The 16,076-nt window shown below is 41.1% G+C and overlaps 2 protein-coding genes across 2 annotated transcripts; both read left to right on the top strand.

The window, feature by feature from the left end:
• The first annotated feature begins 3,516 nt into the window (after window positions 1–3,516).
• On the top strand, window positions 3,517–10,620 carry kcnip1b (Kv channel interacting protein 1 b). The gene is made up of 8 exons (XM_019858567.1): window positions 3,517–3,856; window positions 6,608–6,732; window positions 6,830–6,899; window positions 6,965–7,035; window positions 7,132–7,239; window positions 8,608–8,712; window positions 9,238–9,300; window positions 9,664–10,620. The coding sequence occupies exons 1-8, from the start codon at window positions 3,799–3,801 to the stop codon at window positions 9,709–9,711; spliced, it is 648 nt and encodes a 215-aa protein (XP_019714126.1). The 5' UTR covers window positions 3,517–3,798; the 3' UTR covers window positions 9,712–10,620.
• An 885-nt stretch (window positions 10,621–11,505) lies between these two features.
• Window positions 11,506–15,627, top strand: npm1a (nucleophosmin 1a). The gene is made up of 11 exons (XM_019858879.1): window positions 11,506–11,677; window positions 12,875–12,954; window positions 13,054–13,173; window positions 13,462–13,555; window positions 13,653–13,783; window positions 13,952–14,010; window positions 14,170–14,227; window positions 14,294–14,362; window positions 14,570–14,689; window positions 14,792–14,866; window positions 14,958–15,627. Exons 1-9 carry the CDS (start codon window positions 11,620–11,622, stop codon window positions 14,633–14,635), a joined length of 735 nt encoding a protein of 244 aa, XP_019714438.1. The 5' UTR covers window positions 11,506–11,619; the 3' UTR covers window positions 14,636–14,689; window positions 14,792–14,866; window positions 14,958–15,627.
• The last annotated feature ends 449 nt before the right edge of the window (window positions 15,628–16,076 follow it).

A 16,076-nucleotide genomic window follows, 5' to 3' on the forward strand; every position in this document is an offset into this window, starting at 1 on the left:
ATTGTTTATTTGAAGCCCCAGACCATGTTTGTGTAGAGCTCATGAAATAATGACAAGATGTGTCATGAAACAATTGTAAATCCAGTGTTATTTCTACAGTACTCTGTCAAATTTAAGTTGTAAAAATCCGTCTACTGCTTAAATGTTTGCCTTTAAGTTTTCTCTGCCCGTCTTTGTTTGTCTTATCATTTGGGATGTATTTTGTTCTTCTTCAAATTGAGGTACAAATGCACGCAGACACATGAAAAGCTTTCTTGGATTGATGTCTCGTGTGGACTGAAGAAGCTCTGCGGTACTCTCTTGCATCCGACGGTTACCGTGCGTTTTTCCCCCACTTTATGGAGCTACGTTTCATCGCCACTCGGGGCGCATTACGCTGGCCTATGATCATTTTGACTGAGCCCCAGGCCTCTTTTCAAGGGACACTTGCCGACTGCTTTGGTCGGCGTGAACCGCTTAATTGCCAACTGTGGGTATTTGAATCCCAAATGCAAATTAAACCTCAAATAAAGTGATCGGTGGAGCTTTGCTGGGCTTTTCTTTCTCTTTATTCATTATTAATGTTTTTTTTCTCTTTTTTATTGTATTTTTTCTCTTTGGTGTGATGGGGGTAGTGGAAGTCCACGCACAGGCCTCTGCAGGGACACTTTGGTGCACATGCTTGCTTTTGAACTTTCTCTTAATAGAACTTTTATACTACTGAGAAAAATGTAAGTGTAGAATCTAAGATTTTTTTTCCAGCACAGGACCTTCAGAGCCTCTGGTTCAGCTGTTAAAACTCTTTTCGTGTGTCATTATTTGCTTCTACAATGCAAGAGGCGATGAGATGACTTGTGCTTTTTCGCTGTCTGTGATTTTCCGTGTGTTTTCCTCCTATGTGGTGCTGTGACATCAGACTTGCCAGCAGTAGCTCCATTACCATCAGTTGCCTTGTGCTTTATCACCCTGACAATTATCACTTGACTCCCCTGCAACGCCCACTGCATCGATTCGTCATCACTCGTGTCAATAACCTTTTTTGTGGAAACAATTCAACGGGCAGCTAGACAAGACTGACCCTCACATAAAGTTCTGGCTTTGAACTGCTTATCAAGTATCATGCTGACCTTGGTGACCATCAAGATCTTCTTGTGAGTCAATGGCATTCACGATGGACTGTCGTGTCTGAGTCATGTCCTCTCATGTCCATATCTGTGTGGGGATCATCAATAACTTTTGCTACAAATGCCAAAAGCATGGCTGCCAATGCCCATAACGTCATCCTCCCATTACCGGTTGAGAAGAACCATCCAGTTGAGTTGTTAGCTCCAGCCAAGCTTTGGTCGGAAGGCTTTGAGCAAGGAATATGTTGGTCCAGATCAGTGGTTCTTTACCTCGTTAGAAGTACTGAACCCAACCAGTTCATATGCACATTCATCGAACCCTTCATGAGTAAAAAATAGAAAAATAAGATCTTTTATAAATTCAACACATAAAAACGCATTTATTAAAAACTGAAAAAAGTCAATTGAATTTCTAGACATAAGTATAAGTTTTTTTTTAATTGTGCACAAAATGAACCGAGCATGACGTACTATCGCGACAGTCACACTTCGATAACTGAGCGAACCAAATTTCCTGCAGCACTGATTGGACAAGCAATGTAATGTGATCATCTGCAGCCAGTGATGGCCAAGTGGGCGTGTCATATCTAATTGACATGTTGAATTGGGTGTGTCTTAACCTGCATTGCAGACGCTCCGTCGAACCCCTGTGACTGATTCACCGAACCCCTAGGGTTCTATCGAACCCAGGTTAAGAAGCACTGGTCCAGATGCACGTGCATTTTCTGGACATCTCCAGTGAAAGGCATGACGGTCAATACACCGCCACAAGACATTTCGTGTAAAAAGTCCTTAATAGTAGACACAACGTATGAAGTCACTTCTCTGCATGTCTTTATTTGGTTGCTTAAAAAGCCTTCTGCTGACTCCATAATCGTAGTGGAAATAAATGCATGTTACATCTTGCAAGTATTCTAGGATTCAATAATAGATTTTTTGCTTATCTTGAATACGTCAATTCAGTCTTTCCAAAGCATTGAATTGCATCTTTGAAATAGCACAGATTTTTCATATCAACACTTATGCAGACATCTACCGCAAGAGGTCCCATGGGTGACAGCGAAAACAAATCATTGCTCCCAAAATATGATGAATACCACACACACACACAAAATACTGCATGCTCAGTACAAAAAAATGTATAAAAGTATAAATAACACACCGGAAATTATCAAATATTCTTGCAGTGCCACGGTTGACACTGTGTGCAGTGTTGATCTACACTGTAAAAATGGTGCCCTGAATTTACTCAATTTATTTTGCCAAGTTCTTGTACAAAATGAAATCACTTGGATCCACATACATTTTTTTCCGGATCCAGATGATTTTATTTCGTGCAACCACTTAATGAAATATAATCGGCTAAATTCAATAAAGAGTTGGGTTTTTTTTTTTCAGTGTACTTGCCTGATTCTTATGTACAATGCTGCAACATTTACTTAGTGCTTCTGAGGAAGAAATAGTGACGAGGTCGCCTGTGTGTTAGTGCTGTGTTGCAGCTCATGAGTTGTTGAGAAGCTAATGAAAAGATAATGAAGTTATAGACTGCAGTGCAGCAACCTTGGCACATCACTGTGCAGGGGGTAATGCAGTTGGAGATGGCAAACATCTGTCAAGGGAATTGCACAGGTCACGGCTGTAGGCTTGTGAATGCAGAACTGGATTTCCCTCCAGAGCAACAGACAGAAGCTATAAAAATGTAGAGAAAACAATGTCATGCAAACACAATTTATGTGATTCTTATCTCAGGTCTCTTTTCTATTGCTGGGGGGGCCTTCGGCTAACCACGGGCATGCACAGAACCCCACAGTGGTATCATTTTGTGCTTTGCATTTCTTAAATAAACATGTCTCAAGCCTTAAAAAAATGACATTGTTCCGTATTCTATTATATAAGCAGGACTATTCTATAAGTGGCCGCTTTTTCTTGGAAAAAATACTGTGATTGAATCGCGACCCGTCAAGGATGTAAAATGCCTCTCACCCAAAGTCGGCTGGGTGAGACTTGAGGTCATCCACAATCAATATGAGGATAGGCGGGATAGAAAAAAAGATGGATTCTAGAAAGATCAGGATCGCTCACAGCTTTCCTTCCCTCAAAGCAGTTAACATTTGAATGAAATGAAGGATGTGTAACATGAACGTCATTAATGGCCCTCTCATCCTGTAAGCAACAACATGCAGCACCAAAACAAAATGGACTTATTTTGTACAAAACGAATTCCATGGCTGACGGTGTCTGCAGTCATTCTCGTGCACACATACGGATAGTCGGACAGTTCACGATGACCAGCCCTGAACATTCATCTGTATCGGCTTCAGCTGTCGTTCACCCGCTGCCATTCACTTACCAGCGGTGTTATTTGTGAGTACTGCGTTAGTATAGCAGCATGCCACAACAACATTAGACCACGAGGAGGCAGGGAACTGGAAAGAGGGGAGGATAGAGCGGAGGGAGCCACAGAAAAGAGGGAGTGGTGCTGGAAGGCAGGAGCAGCTCATGTGCGTCTTTGAGAATGAGCTCAGAAATCCAAGGGAATCATCACGCCAGGGAGAATCGACTCTCAGAGAAAACCTGCGAGAGGAAATCCCCTCTAAGATCCATTGCTGTGAAAGGAGGCAACGAGTGAGTCCCAGAAATAAAAGGACTACAAATCTGGGCTGTGGTTGGCCAGGCTGGTTACCACTGTGGCAACATGGGTGCAGTGGTGGGAACTTTGACCATGCAAACCAAGCAGAGAAGACCGCCAAGAGGTATGTCAACATTAGTCCAAACTAAAGTAAGAGGGGAGGGAAATTTATGGAAGTCGCGCTCTTGTTTTTTTGCCGCACAAGACGCAACATGTGCTGACTGAATAGATCAATAATAATGAACACATTCATTGTCTTTCTGTGCATGTGTGTGTGCGTGTGGATACTCTATTTCTGTGAAAATACAAAAACAACACCGCAACAGTTTTGTCGATTTACTGGATGCAGTGATAATCAACCAAATATATTTACATAGGAGATATGCTAATAGCACCCTGTTCCTTGTACAGGAAAATCAGAACAATGATCAATGTTCAGTCAAATGAACAGAATAGAGCAACTCCATGACGAGCCACTCTTGTTGATACTGTCATGAGAGTCGTATCTCATGTGCCATGGTTACGAGAGAGAGAGATGACAGTGTGCCGTCAAGTAGGCTGTCCTCGTAGATAAGTAGAGAGCAAAATCACTGTCACTGACCCTTAAATATGTGCACGGGGGTGAGGGGCAAGTGTACTCATGGGCTCCTCCACTTAAAAGGTAGCGAAAGAGAGAAACAAGCGCTGCATGTGAATTAACACCCAGCTCACATATCTTACCTCTCTCCCATCGTCATGCATGAGAAGCCTGTTGTCATGGAGACTGGGTTGAAGGGGCATGAGAGAGTGAACAACAATCTGTCAGGAATCAGGATGAATGATACATTTGGAGCTGTGTACCAGAAAGAGATGTTAGGATGCTCACTGACAACGGTGATTTGAATCTGACACATGCAGTATGTTTGCTTACGCCGAAGAGATGGAATGGTACGAATAGAGTTTATTGTGAAACATGCATTTGAAAAATACAAAAGTGTTCAGACAACACTCCGCCAACAATGAAGTCATTTTCCTATGAGCCATGGATGCGATGACTAAGATTTTGTTTGATGACGTCAATGCATAGGTAAAAAAAAAAAAAAAAAGGAACTTCTTGAATTCATTTGTATTATTGTGATGGTCGTTTGCAGTTGTGTCGCATTCGAATTACGCACGCTGTACTCCGGAGATCAACTCAATCGTCAATATTCACGGAATGCAGTTCGACACTACTATATTATGCAATTTTACAAGATCGAAAGTAATGCAGAGAGTTAAGGGTCAGGGTCAGGGTGTACGCCACCTCTCGCCCAAACTCAGCTGGGAGAGGCTCACACAAGTGAACCCAGAGAGGATAAGTAGAACAGAATATTGAAATTATACACATGATTTGTGTTTTTTTGGGGGGGGGGTGGGGTGGGGGGGGTTGGTGTGATGATCTACTAAACTGTCATGAGAACACTTTATACACCATAGAGGCATACTTTTGTACTTTACTACCTTTCTGATTGTAACAATGAAAGTGTGAAGCATTATCTTTGCACCGACACAATCGCATCTATTTCTTAAAATTGAATTGCTATTCTATTGGCAAAAGATGTAACGTAGATAAAGAATCCTTTTTCTTGCTGGGTTTGCCTCAATGGATGGTTGTCCACCTGTTTCATGTGGTTTACAAGTGGCGGCAGTCAGAAGATAACATTAGCAGACCTCGTAGCTGGACCAATGGGAGCAGCCGGCACTCGGACAAACACTCGGACAACAGCGCATGTTGACACAAACGACATGATTGTTTGTGTCAACGTACGCTGTTGTCATTCACAAGTGATGTCGTTTCTTCTGGGCCGCGAGCACCACCTCACACATCTCTAATTATCGAGCATGTGCTCGGGGGGGACATGCTGCTTTGTGAATGTGAGCAGACTCTCTCGACAAGAAATGGTGATTATGATTTTTTTTTTTTCAATTTTGGCTTTTGGCAAAGGAAGTTATTTCAAGATAAATCCTCCAGGCGGTTTGACAGAAAATAACTCATCATGCTTCTGACGTCAAGAGACGGCTTGTCACACGACCTTCAAGCTGCGTTTTCCTCACACTCCGTGTCACCCTCATTTTATCGACACCTGCCAATTTCAATTTTCACCATTTTTTATTTTCTAATCACACGGTTGTGTTCGCACGGGTGAATTACTGAGCAAAGGGAATACGCAAATCAAGCATAACATTTAACCGCTAAAATGAATGCAAGGCAATCATCTTTGGTCAAGTCAAACACTAAAGTGTTTTTTTTTTTTCACAAACATATTGGAAAAGGATTATTTTGTTTGTGTTTTGATTGTTGCTTGCCCAAAATATTCCGCTGCAACCCAAATAGTATTATTCTCTCATCGCTCTATGTGTAAAACACAAAGAAAGAGGCCGCAAATAACACTTAATGTAGTTTCTTTCCTCTGGATATTTGTTCGGGTTTGTAAATGTATTTCCGTGTGAATAATACGGCTGATGGATGTCGAGATGTTGTTGTTTTTTTTCCCCGCTGGAGACGTCCACTGACATTTACCCACAGGCAGGCCTGAGCCATCTCGTCTTCATAATATTAACCGCCGTCTTTCACAACAGTACAGCAGACACTGAGAACCTTGTTACCCTTAATACAATTCCCTCAACTCTGAAGAGGGAATCAAATTTGTCAAGTTCATGCAGTTTGACTGCATGGTATTTTTTCCCCCCACTCAATAAGCATTCTCTTCTGCAGCCAAATCAGATTTAAAGTGTGTTCACCGGGCCATATCTGGAACATGTATTATAATTTCCACGGTTCTAGAATTTCTTCAATGCATAAAATGGAGACAGTTCGTCCTGGATTGCCGTCAACGCTTGCCGTTATTCTCTGCAGATAAAACCGATGATGAGCTGGAGATGACGACGGTGTGTCACAGGCCAGAGGCTCTCGAACAACTGGAATCCCAAACTAACTTCTGCAAGCAGGAGCTCCAGATCCTCTATCGTGGTTTCAAGAATGTAATCACATCTTACGTCCACAAATTCAGAGGCTTCCGTACGTCTTTAAAGCAGTTGTTTTACTTTTTTTTTTTTTTTATGTTGTTTTGTTTTACAGGAATGTCCAAGCGGAATCGTAAACGAGGAGACATTTAAACACATATACGCCCAGTTTTTTCCCCACGGAGGTAAATTTTTGCGTCGTCGCTCGTGTATTTCAAAATCTCACGTGGTTTTGTTTCTTGTGTTGCAGACGCAAGCATGTACGCGCATTATCTTTTTAATGCTTTTGACACGACTAACAACGGCTCCATAAAGTTTAAGGTAACGGCCGCAAAAGAGATGCAACTTTATGGGGCACAAGATAAGTTACTAGGATGTCCCATGGATGCGGTGACATTTTGTCCTTTCGCTTGTCAGGACTTTGTGATGGGCTTGTCTATCCTGCTGAGGGGAACCTTGAGGGAAAAACTTGAATGGACGTTTCACCTTTATGACATTAACAGAGATGGCTACATAAATAGGGAGGTGAGTTTTGTACAACTTTGTGCTCATAGGGCAGTTTAAATAAAAATGCGTGATGTGGAACAAACTAATGTACCGTTAGTTAACAAATGTCTCATCTTTTGTGTGTGTGTGTGTGTGTGTGTGTGTGTGTGTGTGTGTGTGTGTTGGAGGGGTTGGATGGCTGGTCAGTTTGAGGAATGGCTCTATGCAATCTATTTATAACTTTCTATCGTACAAAGTGATATTTGGCAACTTTTAGCAACAAATAGGTTCGCCTTCAGCAACTGCCCCGAAAAATGACGAAGCAACACTGGTCTAATCTATTCTTCAGTGTGTCTATTTTCTTTCCATGGACAAACTCACATGGCTCCTCAATGGAAAAGGCAAAGTATCTACTACAGAGTTATATGTTGTTAGCTAGTCTGTGTCCTTCCCTAGAGTGACCTTGCTGTGTTATATAGTCCTGACAGGTATTTTTATTTTAATACCTCGATCATATCACCATTGGGATGACAGCAGGTCAGGGCAGGGGGGAGCGAGCCTCTTCATGGGTGATGTGTTATGACATGTCATGGAGTCCAGGTCAGGCTGCTTCGAGAGATTCGATATCACACAGGTGGTGCAAATTTTATACGGCATGGCCACATTCTGGGGGTGATCAGATTGATCACTTGTATAGGTACTATAAATTACTCTTTGTCCTTATCTAGGTGTTCGAAAGACCAACAAAAATCCCAAGTCTTTCCCCTATGCAGTGGTTTACCAACCAACATGATTTTTTTCCTCTCCATTTGTCTGATGTCGGTATGTTTCCCACAGCATTTTAATTTTAGGCAACATAAGAGATGAAAGAGACTTCATTGAAAGTGTTTGCATTTTTGGGGCAGGGTTACTATAAGTTCTGTACAAGATCTTTGAATCTTTTTGAGTTGTTTTTCTTTTTTTCATGGAATGGAGAACCAGTGTCAAAGTGCTCAACTGTCTGGTGTCTTGTCTACATTGTTGCAGGAGCCATTTGTGTTGGATTTAGGTATAATTTTGTCACGTCTTGGACAAAGAAATATCGTTGAAACAGAGTAGTCACTCAACAAAGGGTCAGTGCTTTGTCCAATGGGTGACAGCAACATCAACTGTTGTCACCGCACGTTTTTGCAACGAAAATAGTCCAAGAAAAAAAATGCTTTTGGAGTCACCAAAAATATATGGACATAAATTTTGTGGACGTTTGTGGATTATTTCACTTATAAACATAATATTGAGAACACCCCCCCTCCCCATTTATTTATGTTTAAAAAAGGAAATACACGATTCATCTTATCAGTGATTGAGGAAGGAAAAATTCAGTTCCTGTGATTCAAAGTCAACCTCTGCATCGTTTTTTTCTTTTAGGAAATGACAGAGATTGTGAAGGCCATTTACGACATGATGGGAAAGTACACTCACCCTGCGATGAAGGGAGATGTGCCACAGCAGCATGTGGATGCTTTTTTTCAAGTGAGTTCAGCAATCAATTTCCGAGGAGAAGAGTTCATATTGGACAATTTCAATAGTCAGCAGTGGTAGATCAAAAACTAGAGAGCAGAAAAAAAATATAGCAAGCAAGATAGTATAAAAATGGAGACACAAGAGCCAAGATGAGACAGTTGGAAAGGAGGAAAGTCTCCAGGATCATCAGGATACTCTGCGTCGGTAGTTTTTAAACAGAGCTTTTATTTTATATACTGAAGCGAATAGTTTTTCTCATTATGGCTTTATTAAAGGCGGTACGGTGGTCGGCAAATTAGCATGTCCGCGCCACAGTGCAGAGGCCCAGAGTTCAGTTCCGGCTCCGCCCTTCTTGTATGGAGTTTGCATGCTTTCCCCGTGCCTGCATGGATTTTCTCCGGGTACTCCGGTTTCCTCCCACATTCCAAAAATAGGCATGGCAGGTTAATGGAGCGCATTAAATTGTCCCTAGGTGTAAGTGTGAGCACAAGCTTTCTTATGTTTACTGACCAACATTATGTATTTTTGCCACAGAAAATGGACAAAAATAAAGATGGAGTGGTGACTTTAGAGGAATTTGTAATAGCCTGCCAGGAGGTATGTGTTTTCCCACTGGGGATTTTCTTTTCTTTTATAGTCGTACACCCATTTGACTTCATGACAAGAGCTGTATGTCCAAAATTCATATGCAGTAAACTTCGAGTGAATTGACACTGTCACAGAATCATAATATACTGTATACTGTGTAAAAATGAATGAGGTTGTTGGTATTAACATTGATGCCTCTCAGTATGATGCAATAGACGTCTACGCCACTGTAAACTAGGACCCAAAGAAAAAAATAATTTCCCTTCTTAAGTTCCAGTTACGCCAATGTTGTGGATGACTGTTACATATCGATGTACAGTATTGCATTTCATTCCTTCACAATGGTCATTTGTTTTCTCTCTCTCCTCACAGGATGAAATCATGATGAAATCAATGCAGCTTTTTGAGAATGTGATGTAGGGCAGGACGGGATGATTTTGCCATACTCAAAATCAGAGGGCTATTCGTCAGTTAATATGTGTTGATGCATTAGAGCAGTGGCTCCAGTCTGTTCTCTGGCCATCGTATCAAGCTGTGAACTGAGTGCAGACATGTTCCCCGCAAAGACTTGGATGTTAGTAATGGACTGGAATTCTTGTTGCAGCGTTTTGGGTGTCCCGAAGTAACCCCTGAGAAAGGCATGGAAGTACAACGGTCTTGCGTTTTTCAGTTGGGCCAGTCAAAGAAAATGACATGAGTAATTGCTTAGGCTTATTTATTACTGTTGGCTAAAGATGCTCTCAAAATGTATGTATGATTCTCCAAAAGATCTGGGTTTATCTGCAAATATTTGTCCGATTGTTTGTTAAATGTTTCATTCTTTGCTTATCTCTGGCTGTAATGTGCTTGGCGAATCTGTTGTACGCTTTGTGTGTGTCAATGTAAAGCTTGCAGTGTAAAGCGAAACTGTCTTGGGAAGAGTATTTGGGCCTAAGGGTCGCGTTCGTTGTTCTTTTTTTTTTTACATGCTGGTCTCAATGTCTATATGAGAATTACATTCTTGAAATACTATATTTTTTCCATCGCTGATTTTAGTGTGTTTCAAAAATGTAAACAATGCAAACATCGAATATGGTGATTTCTCCACTTGCCCGCAATTTTAGTCTGTTGTGGTGTTAAAAATGCAACTGTCATTGGAAATGCACAGGCCATAGTGGGTGGAGCACTGAAATATTAATCATGGTTGTTTTTACAGGCAATGCAGCTTTTTGCTCCTTCATGTACAGTATCAGTGGGATATCCTAGCCTCAGGTCTTACTTTGCAATTGATTTGTCTGATTGTCACAAATAAATTTCTAAGCCATACAAATAAAAATGCAAATTCTTAAATGTAATGTGTTTTATTTCAAAAGTTTGTTTCAAAATGAATAAAAAAACGAAAAGACATACTAAATTGGGTGACCCGGTGGTCCAGTGATTAGCGCGTCGACCTCACAGTGCAGAGGTCGTGGGGTGGATCCCGGCTCTGGCCTTCCTGTGTGGTGTTTGCATGTTCGCCCCGGGCCTGCGTGGGTTTTTCTCCGGGTAGTCCGGTTTCCTCCCACATTGCAAAAACATGCACGGCAGGCTGATTGAACACTCTAAATTGTCCCTACGTGTGAGTGTGAGTGCCGATGGTTGTTCGTCTTTGTGTGCGCTGCGATTGGCTGGCAACCGGTCCAGGGTGTCACCCCACCTACTGCCCGAAGACGGCTGGGATAGGCTCCAGCACCCCCGCGTGAGGATAAAGCGGATCGGAAAATGGATGGATGGATGGGCGTACCAAATTTATCATCATGGGTCATTTCGGTCAACATTGGATCATTCCGAAATTCTGGGAACTTCTGGAATAAATTGGCTGCACTGACAGTCAAGTGGTCGAAAATATTGCACGGCCCACTTTTCAGTCAATTATTTCGAACAAAATGTTTAAAATACCACATGGCTTTTGTTCCCTTCACAGTTATGTTCCCATTTAGCGTTGATCCTGTGTATTTGTGATGTATTTTAATGATCTATGTATTTATGAATGCACGATTGAGCACAGTGGATTCAAAGCTGTCTTTGTGTACTTCTTATTTATCCTGTCAAAATTAAAGAAGTGTTGAGAATCTAAACAAGTTGAACGAATTAAACCATCGCAGTAATTAATACAGATCTGTGGGTGGCGGTAAGGCGCTGATTTAGTCCACAAACCGCCGCAAACAGCAAAAGAAGAAGCGAGGAAGGAGGTGGAGTTACACGTCAGTTAGCTCACTCTTGCAGAAGCGTCGCGTCTCTGCAGCATCAATTTCCCCCCACTTATCAGTTTCTTGCAGTTGCATCGTTACTGTCTCCTAATTTTACAAAATGAACGGTTTAAAGGTTTTAGACGATGAAACAGTGCCACCGCAAATGTTTATTTACGGTAAGTCACTTTCATTGATGTAAATGCGAAAAATGTCGTGTGTGTTCTCTTCGTGCAATAGTGGGAGACATAAAGGAAAATGAAAAAAAAAACTTCGCTTTCTTACGCATCATTGTATATCGTGAAATGATAATATGTTGAGCTAACACGTTTTGTCCAAATAGGTGAGTGTGTACGTTTGTCACACTGGTCCAATGCTGCTACACACGTGTTTGGCCCCCAAGCATGGCGTCTCCCTTATTTCCACGAGAAATATTCATATTAAAACGTGTCATCTCTTGACTTGTATTTAGCCCCTTCTTGATATCGTCCTATAACAATTCGGCCTGCATTATTGCTTTTGTGTCGATGAGTTAAATTGGTTGTTTTCGATGGTGATAAGGCAGGCTAAGTAGCAGGCTAGCAGCCTCAACGTCGGCTCTCACATGTGGACCACGGTGCCCACCTCCCTCTTAAATTTTCCTGTACGTTGATGTTTCGCCATTTCGTAGTATAACTTTCCCCCACCGTCTGATGTAAACATTCAATAACCCGGTGACGACGTTGATGTTGTCTTTATACGTTTCGTAGTGGTCTATGTACTCAACACAAAGACTGTGCTTGCAGTGTCGTATATTAATTCTGTTCCTCTTGCCGATTTAGTTTGTACGGTATTTTTAAGTATGTTTACTGAGTGAGGATACTTTACTTTCCCAAATTCGTTTTCATATTGGATGGAATGTTTCCTCATCGGTAAAGGTTAAGGCCAGGCCATGTGGAAATATCCACGTTGGTACTGTGGCGCCCCCACGTGTTCACGCCAGGTTTTCTTTTTATTGAACGAACGAAGGCCAGAGAAAAGAAACACCAGTTTTTACAGTCTTGAGATATTCACAAAAAAACACCAAATGCATCTGTTACAATTTAAATACTTGTCTAGTAATCATTTGTTATCCATAAAATATGGAAAAACGGTTACAGAAGTGCACACTGAACATGCAAGTTTGTGTTGCATGATCACTTTTTTACCCCCGCTATGTAAACTAGTTAAAATTAAGCTTTTTGCAACCATAAAATCCTGTATCTTGATAACGACCATTAGCAACCTGTCCAGCGAGGATCACTGATATACCGAACCGGAATTTCTTTATACTGTATTTAAATGAAGGTTGAAATGGGTTCTTTGTGTCTTGATTCATATGAGCTTTGCTTCGTTAGGTTGTGTGCTTGAATCTGGAAAGGAAGTGAAGTTCTGTCCTGACGACGATGGCTTTGAGCATCTGCTGGATCTGCGGATGGTAACCATGCATACATTTGCTTATAACATAATTGCGGGTTTTCTAAAAGACAACGGTTGATTTAAAGTTCGAAACTGAGCTGAATTTTGATCTTTTCAGGCATGTACTGACCCGGCTACAAAAGATGAGCTTCACCTTGTGGAGGTGGAAGGAAAAGACTGTGATGGTGAGAAGGTGACAGCGACACTGGCTTCTCTGAAGCCTTCCACCCTGCCAAGTGTGAGTTTCCACCCTAGGACGGGTTCCGTGTTTAATGAGACTTGAGCCAGCACATGAAACACGCAAGCATTTATTGAAATAGGTTTTCAAAGATGATGTTTGAACATTAAAATTTCCTTAGAACTTCTATATAATTGAATCACAACGTGGCGATAATGGGATGTGCGTAGCGACTATCCGAAACAGCTGAAAGGATGTCCTGACTTGGAACTTTCATTTAATTGCAAACACAAGATTGAAGTTGTTCTTTTTTCTTTGTCTATTTTCTGATTGTGACATTTTTCTCAGGTGTCCCTTGGAGGTTTCTCCATTCCACCGCCCGCAGTTCTCCGTCTGAAGTGTGGCGCCGGTCCCATCCATATCAGTGGGCAGTATCTTGTCTGTAAGTGTGTTTGTACATGCTCTGAAAAAAAAAATTTGTGTTTCATCAAATACCACAAGCACGTTATTTCTTCAACTCTTCTGAATTCCCGCTGCAGCAATGGATTACAATCGGTTGCGTGATGATGATGATGATGATGATGATGGTGAAGAGGAGGAGGAGGAAGAAGAAGAAGATGTCAAAGTTTCCAAGAAAAGACCTGCCGCCTCTCCTGCTTCCAAGTCTCAGGTTTGTTTATGATGACATTAACGACTATGCTACGCACTACTGTTGTGTGGACTCGGCTGGCTTGATTATTTTCACTCCGTCCTATACAATGGATTTTTTTTTTTTTTTATGTTCTGTGCTTTGACGCTTTAATGAAACGGGCTCTCATTCGCATTGAACACTGTGCAGAAAAAAATGAAGATGGACGTTCATATGGATGAAGACGATGACGACGACGATGATGACGAGTGCGTATTCATCATTTTTGCATTGCATTACAAACTTTCTCTTTGAGTGGAGTTTAAATTGCATTATAAAATGGAAAAATAAGGCTTTTGGGGGACATTCAAACAAGCTTTTGCATGTGCCATATTTTCATGAGGACTTTTTTTGTTTTTTTTGCTTAGCGATGATGATGATGAAGATGATGACGACGACGAGGAGGAGGAAGAAACCCCTGTTAAGGTGAACATTTAGAATATTTGAGCGAGGTCTGATGTTACAGTTGTCCAATGATTCTGCATTCAACAGGCCAAGCCCGTACGAAAATCCGCTCAGAACGGCAAGAGCCCAAAAGCCAATCCTCCCACCCCAAAGCAGGTAACTGGTGTTTAGTCTTTAATTTTTCTCAAGGGAAAAAAAAAGGAATTGCCACTTAGCCTCATTAGCATAGAGTATACCTTTTCCTACATCTATGCGGTCATTCATATTGTTGAATCCTTTGAAATTCAACCAAATTCAGCAAGATGAGCAAATTTACAGGAAAGCTCAATTCATCACTTAATTGTCATCCATCGCTCTGTAAAGGTGAAGACCCCCAAACAAAAAGTGGGAAAATCACCAAAATCACCAAAATCCCCAACGACCCTTTAAATAACTCTGCCACTTCCTGAAATCCAAGCAAAGATGACTGAAGCAGTGAAGAAGGTTGGTGATGTCACTCTGATGTTTGTTTATTTATTTGCTCAATTTTCTATAATGCCTTCAGCCAATGTCTTGGTCCTGTAAGTCATTTTGGCTCTGTTTTAGGGAGTAACGCTGCCCAAAGTCCAGGCCAAATTTGAGAACTTTGTGAAGAATTCTTTTAGAGTCTCTGATGCTAAGGTATGCGTCGCCGGCATGTAAATAATCATTGTTAATACGGCGTCTTAAGTCGACTTGATTAGTATTTTGGTTGTTTTGTGTCCATCCTCAGGTTGTTGCTGAGCTCTGGAAGTGGAGACAAACTGTTGTGGACCCAAAATAAACTCCACTTTTAGTCTTTTTTTTTTTTTTTTTTTTAAATCGTACCCAAAATCCCTCTGTGCCTCAACCCTTGTTCTCTCTCATTAAGTGTCATCGATTATTAAGAGGTTACACGTTTTCACTCCCACCTTTTGCGCAAACATACTGGAATTAATGAATAAGTCATCAGGGACTGGCTTGTGACCGACCGTCCAGAAATGTAAATATAACACCCTGTAGATTGACACCAGAAGCTGTGATACCAAGGAGTTGAATATGCGGAAGAACAATAACATGCAGTGTAACAAAATGTAAAAGTTAGTCTACCTTGATGTTGGCTCACAGACGAATTGTGGTTGTTTGGAAATGTGATTTTTGTAAGGTCTTGTGTTTTGATTTTGGATTTGTAGCTTAAGTTGTCTTTGTTTCTTTCTGGCCCTTCTTTAGCAACACAGTTTCAGTCTCTCTCAAAGGAAAACACACTTCAGCAAATGATGTTGCCTTGTACATGTATTTTGATGCATTTTAGTCATTTGACAGCGTTTGCGCCACTTGTATTTCAACGGTTTGAAAGGTATGCACAAGGCCAGTTGAAGTGAAGGCCATTCCAGATTCTCAATAAAGTTGGTTGGCTAATTATGGGTTTCTGTCAACTGCTGATTTTATTGAGACAATTAAAAATGCCTGTGGGTGTTAAAACTAGTTTTATGCAACTTTATCGGTTTAGTGCATTTCACAAGAGCTACAGCTGCAACAAAACACTTTACATATATTGTAATTAGTGATACTAACATGCAGTTGATAACAGAAAACAGAACAGTGTCAGTCACAAAATATGTATAAGCATGACAAATGTCATTTTCAGCAATGTGTTATTTCATCTGTCGACTTTTTTTCTTTGAACGTTCTGTCGTGAATAATTCATAAATCGGGTGCATTCTGGGATATGGCCTACATTTAATGAATGACAAGGCAAAGTTCCCTGAGCCTACATATGCATTCCACGTGGAATGTCCAGAATAGCAGGAACAATAGTCATTAAATATATATATATATAATTTAAAGGCGTCTTGCGGTTCTAAAATATAGG

Source organism: Hippocampus comes, unplaced genomic scaffold (genome assembly GCF_001891065.2).
Source record: "Hippocampus comes isolate QL1 unplaced genomic scaffold, H_comes_QL1_v1.1 scaffold66, whole genome shotgun sequence".
NCBI lineage: Eukaryota > Metazoa > Chordata > Actinopteri > Syngnathiformes > Syngnathidae > Hippocampus > Hippocampus comes.

What these genes read in the sequence shown, in the direction of transcription:
- kcnip1b (XM_019858567.1), top strand. Translation starts at nt 3,799, where the DNA reads ATGGGTGCAGTGGTGGGAACTTTGACCATGCAAACCAAGCAGAGAAGA. An exon ending in TCTATCGTGGTTTCAAGAAT is followed by an intron (nt 6,733 to 6,829) that starts GTAATCACATCT and finishes TTTGTTTTACAG; the next exon opens with GAATGTCCAAGCGGAATCGT. An exon ending in ATGTGGATGCTTTTTTTCAA is followed by an intron (nt 8,713 to 9,237) that starts GTGAGTTCAGCA and finishes TTTTTGCCACAG; the next exon opens with AAAATGGACAAAAATAAAGA.
- npm1a (XM_019858879.1), top strand. Translation starts at nt 11,620, where the DNA reads ATGAACGGTTTAAAGGTTTTAGACGATGAAACAGTGCCACCGCAAATG. An exon ending in AGCCTTCCACCCTGCCAAGT is followed by an intron (nt 13,174 to 13,461) that starts GTGAGTTTCCAC and finishes CATTTTTCTCAG; the next exon opens with GTGTCCCTTGGAGGTTTCTC. An exon ending in CTCCTGCTTCCAAGTCTCAG is followed by an intron (nt 13,784 to 13,951) that starts GTTTGTTTATGA and finishes AACACTGTGCAG; the next exon opens with AAAAAAATGAAGATGGACGT.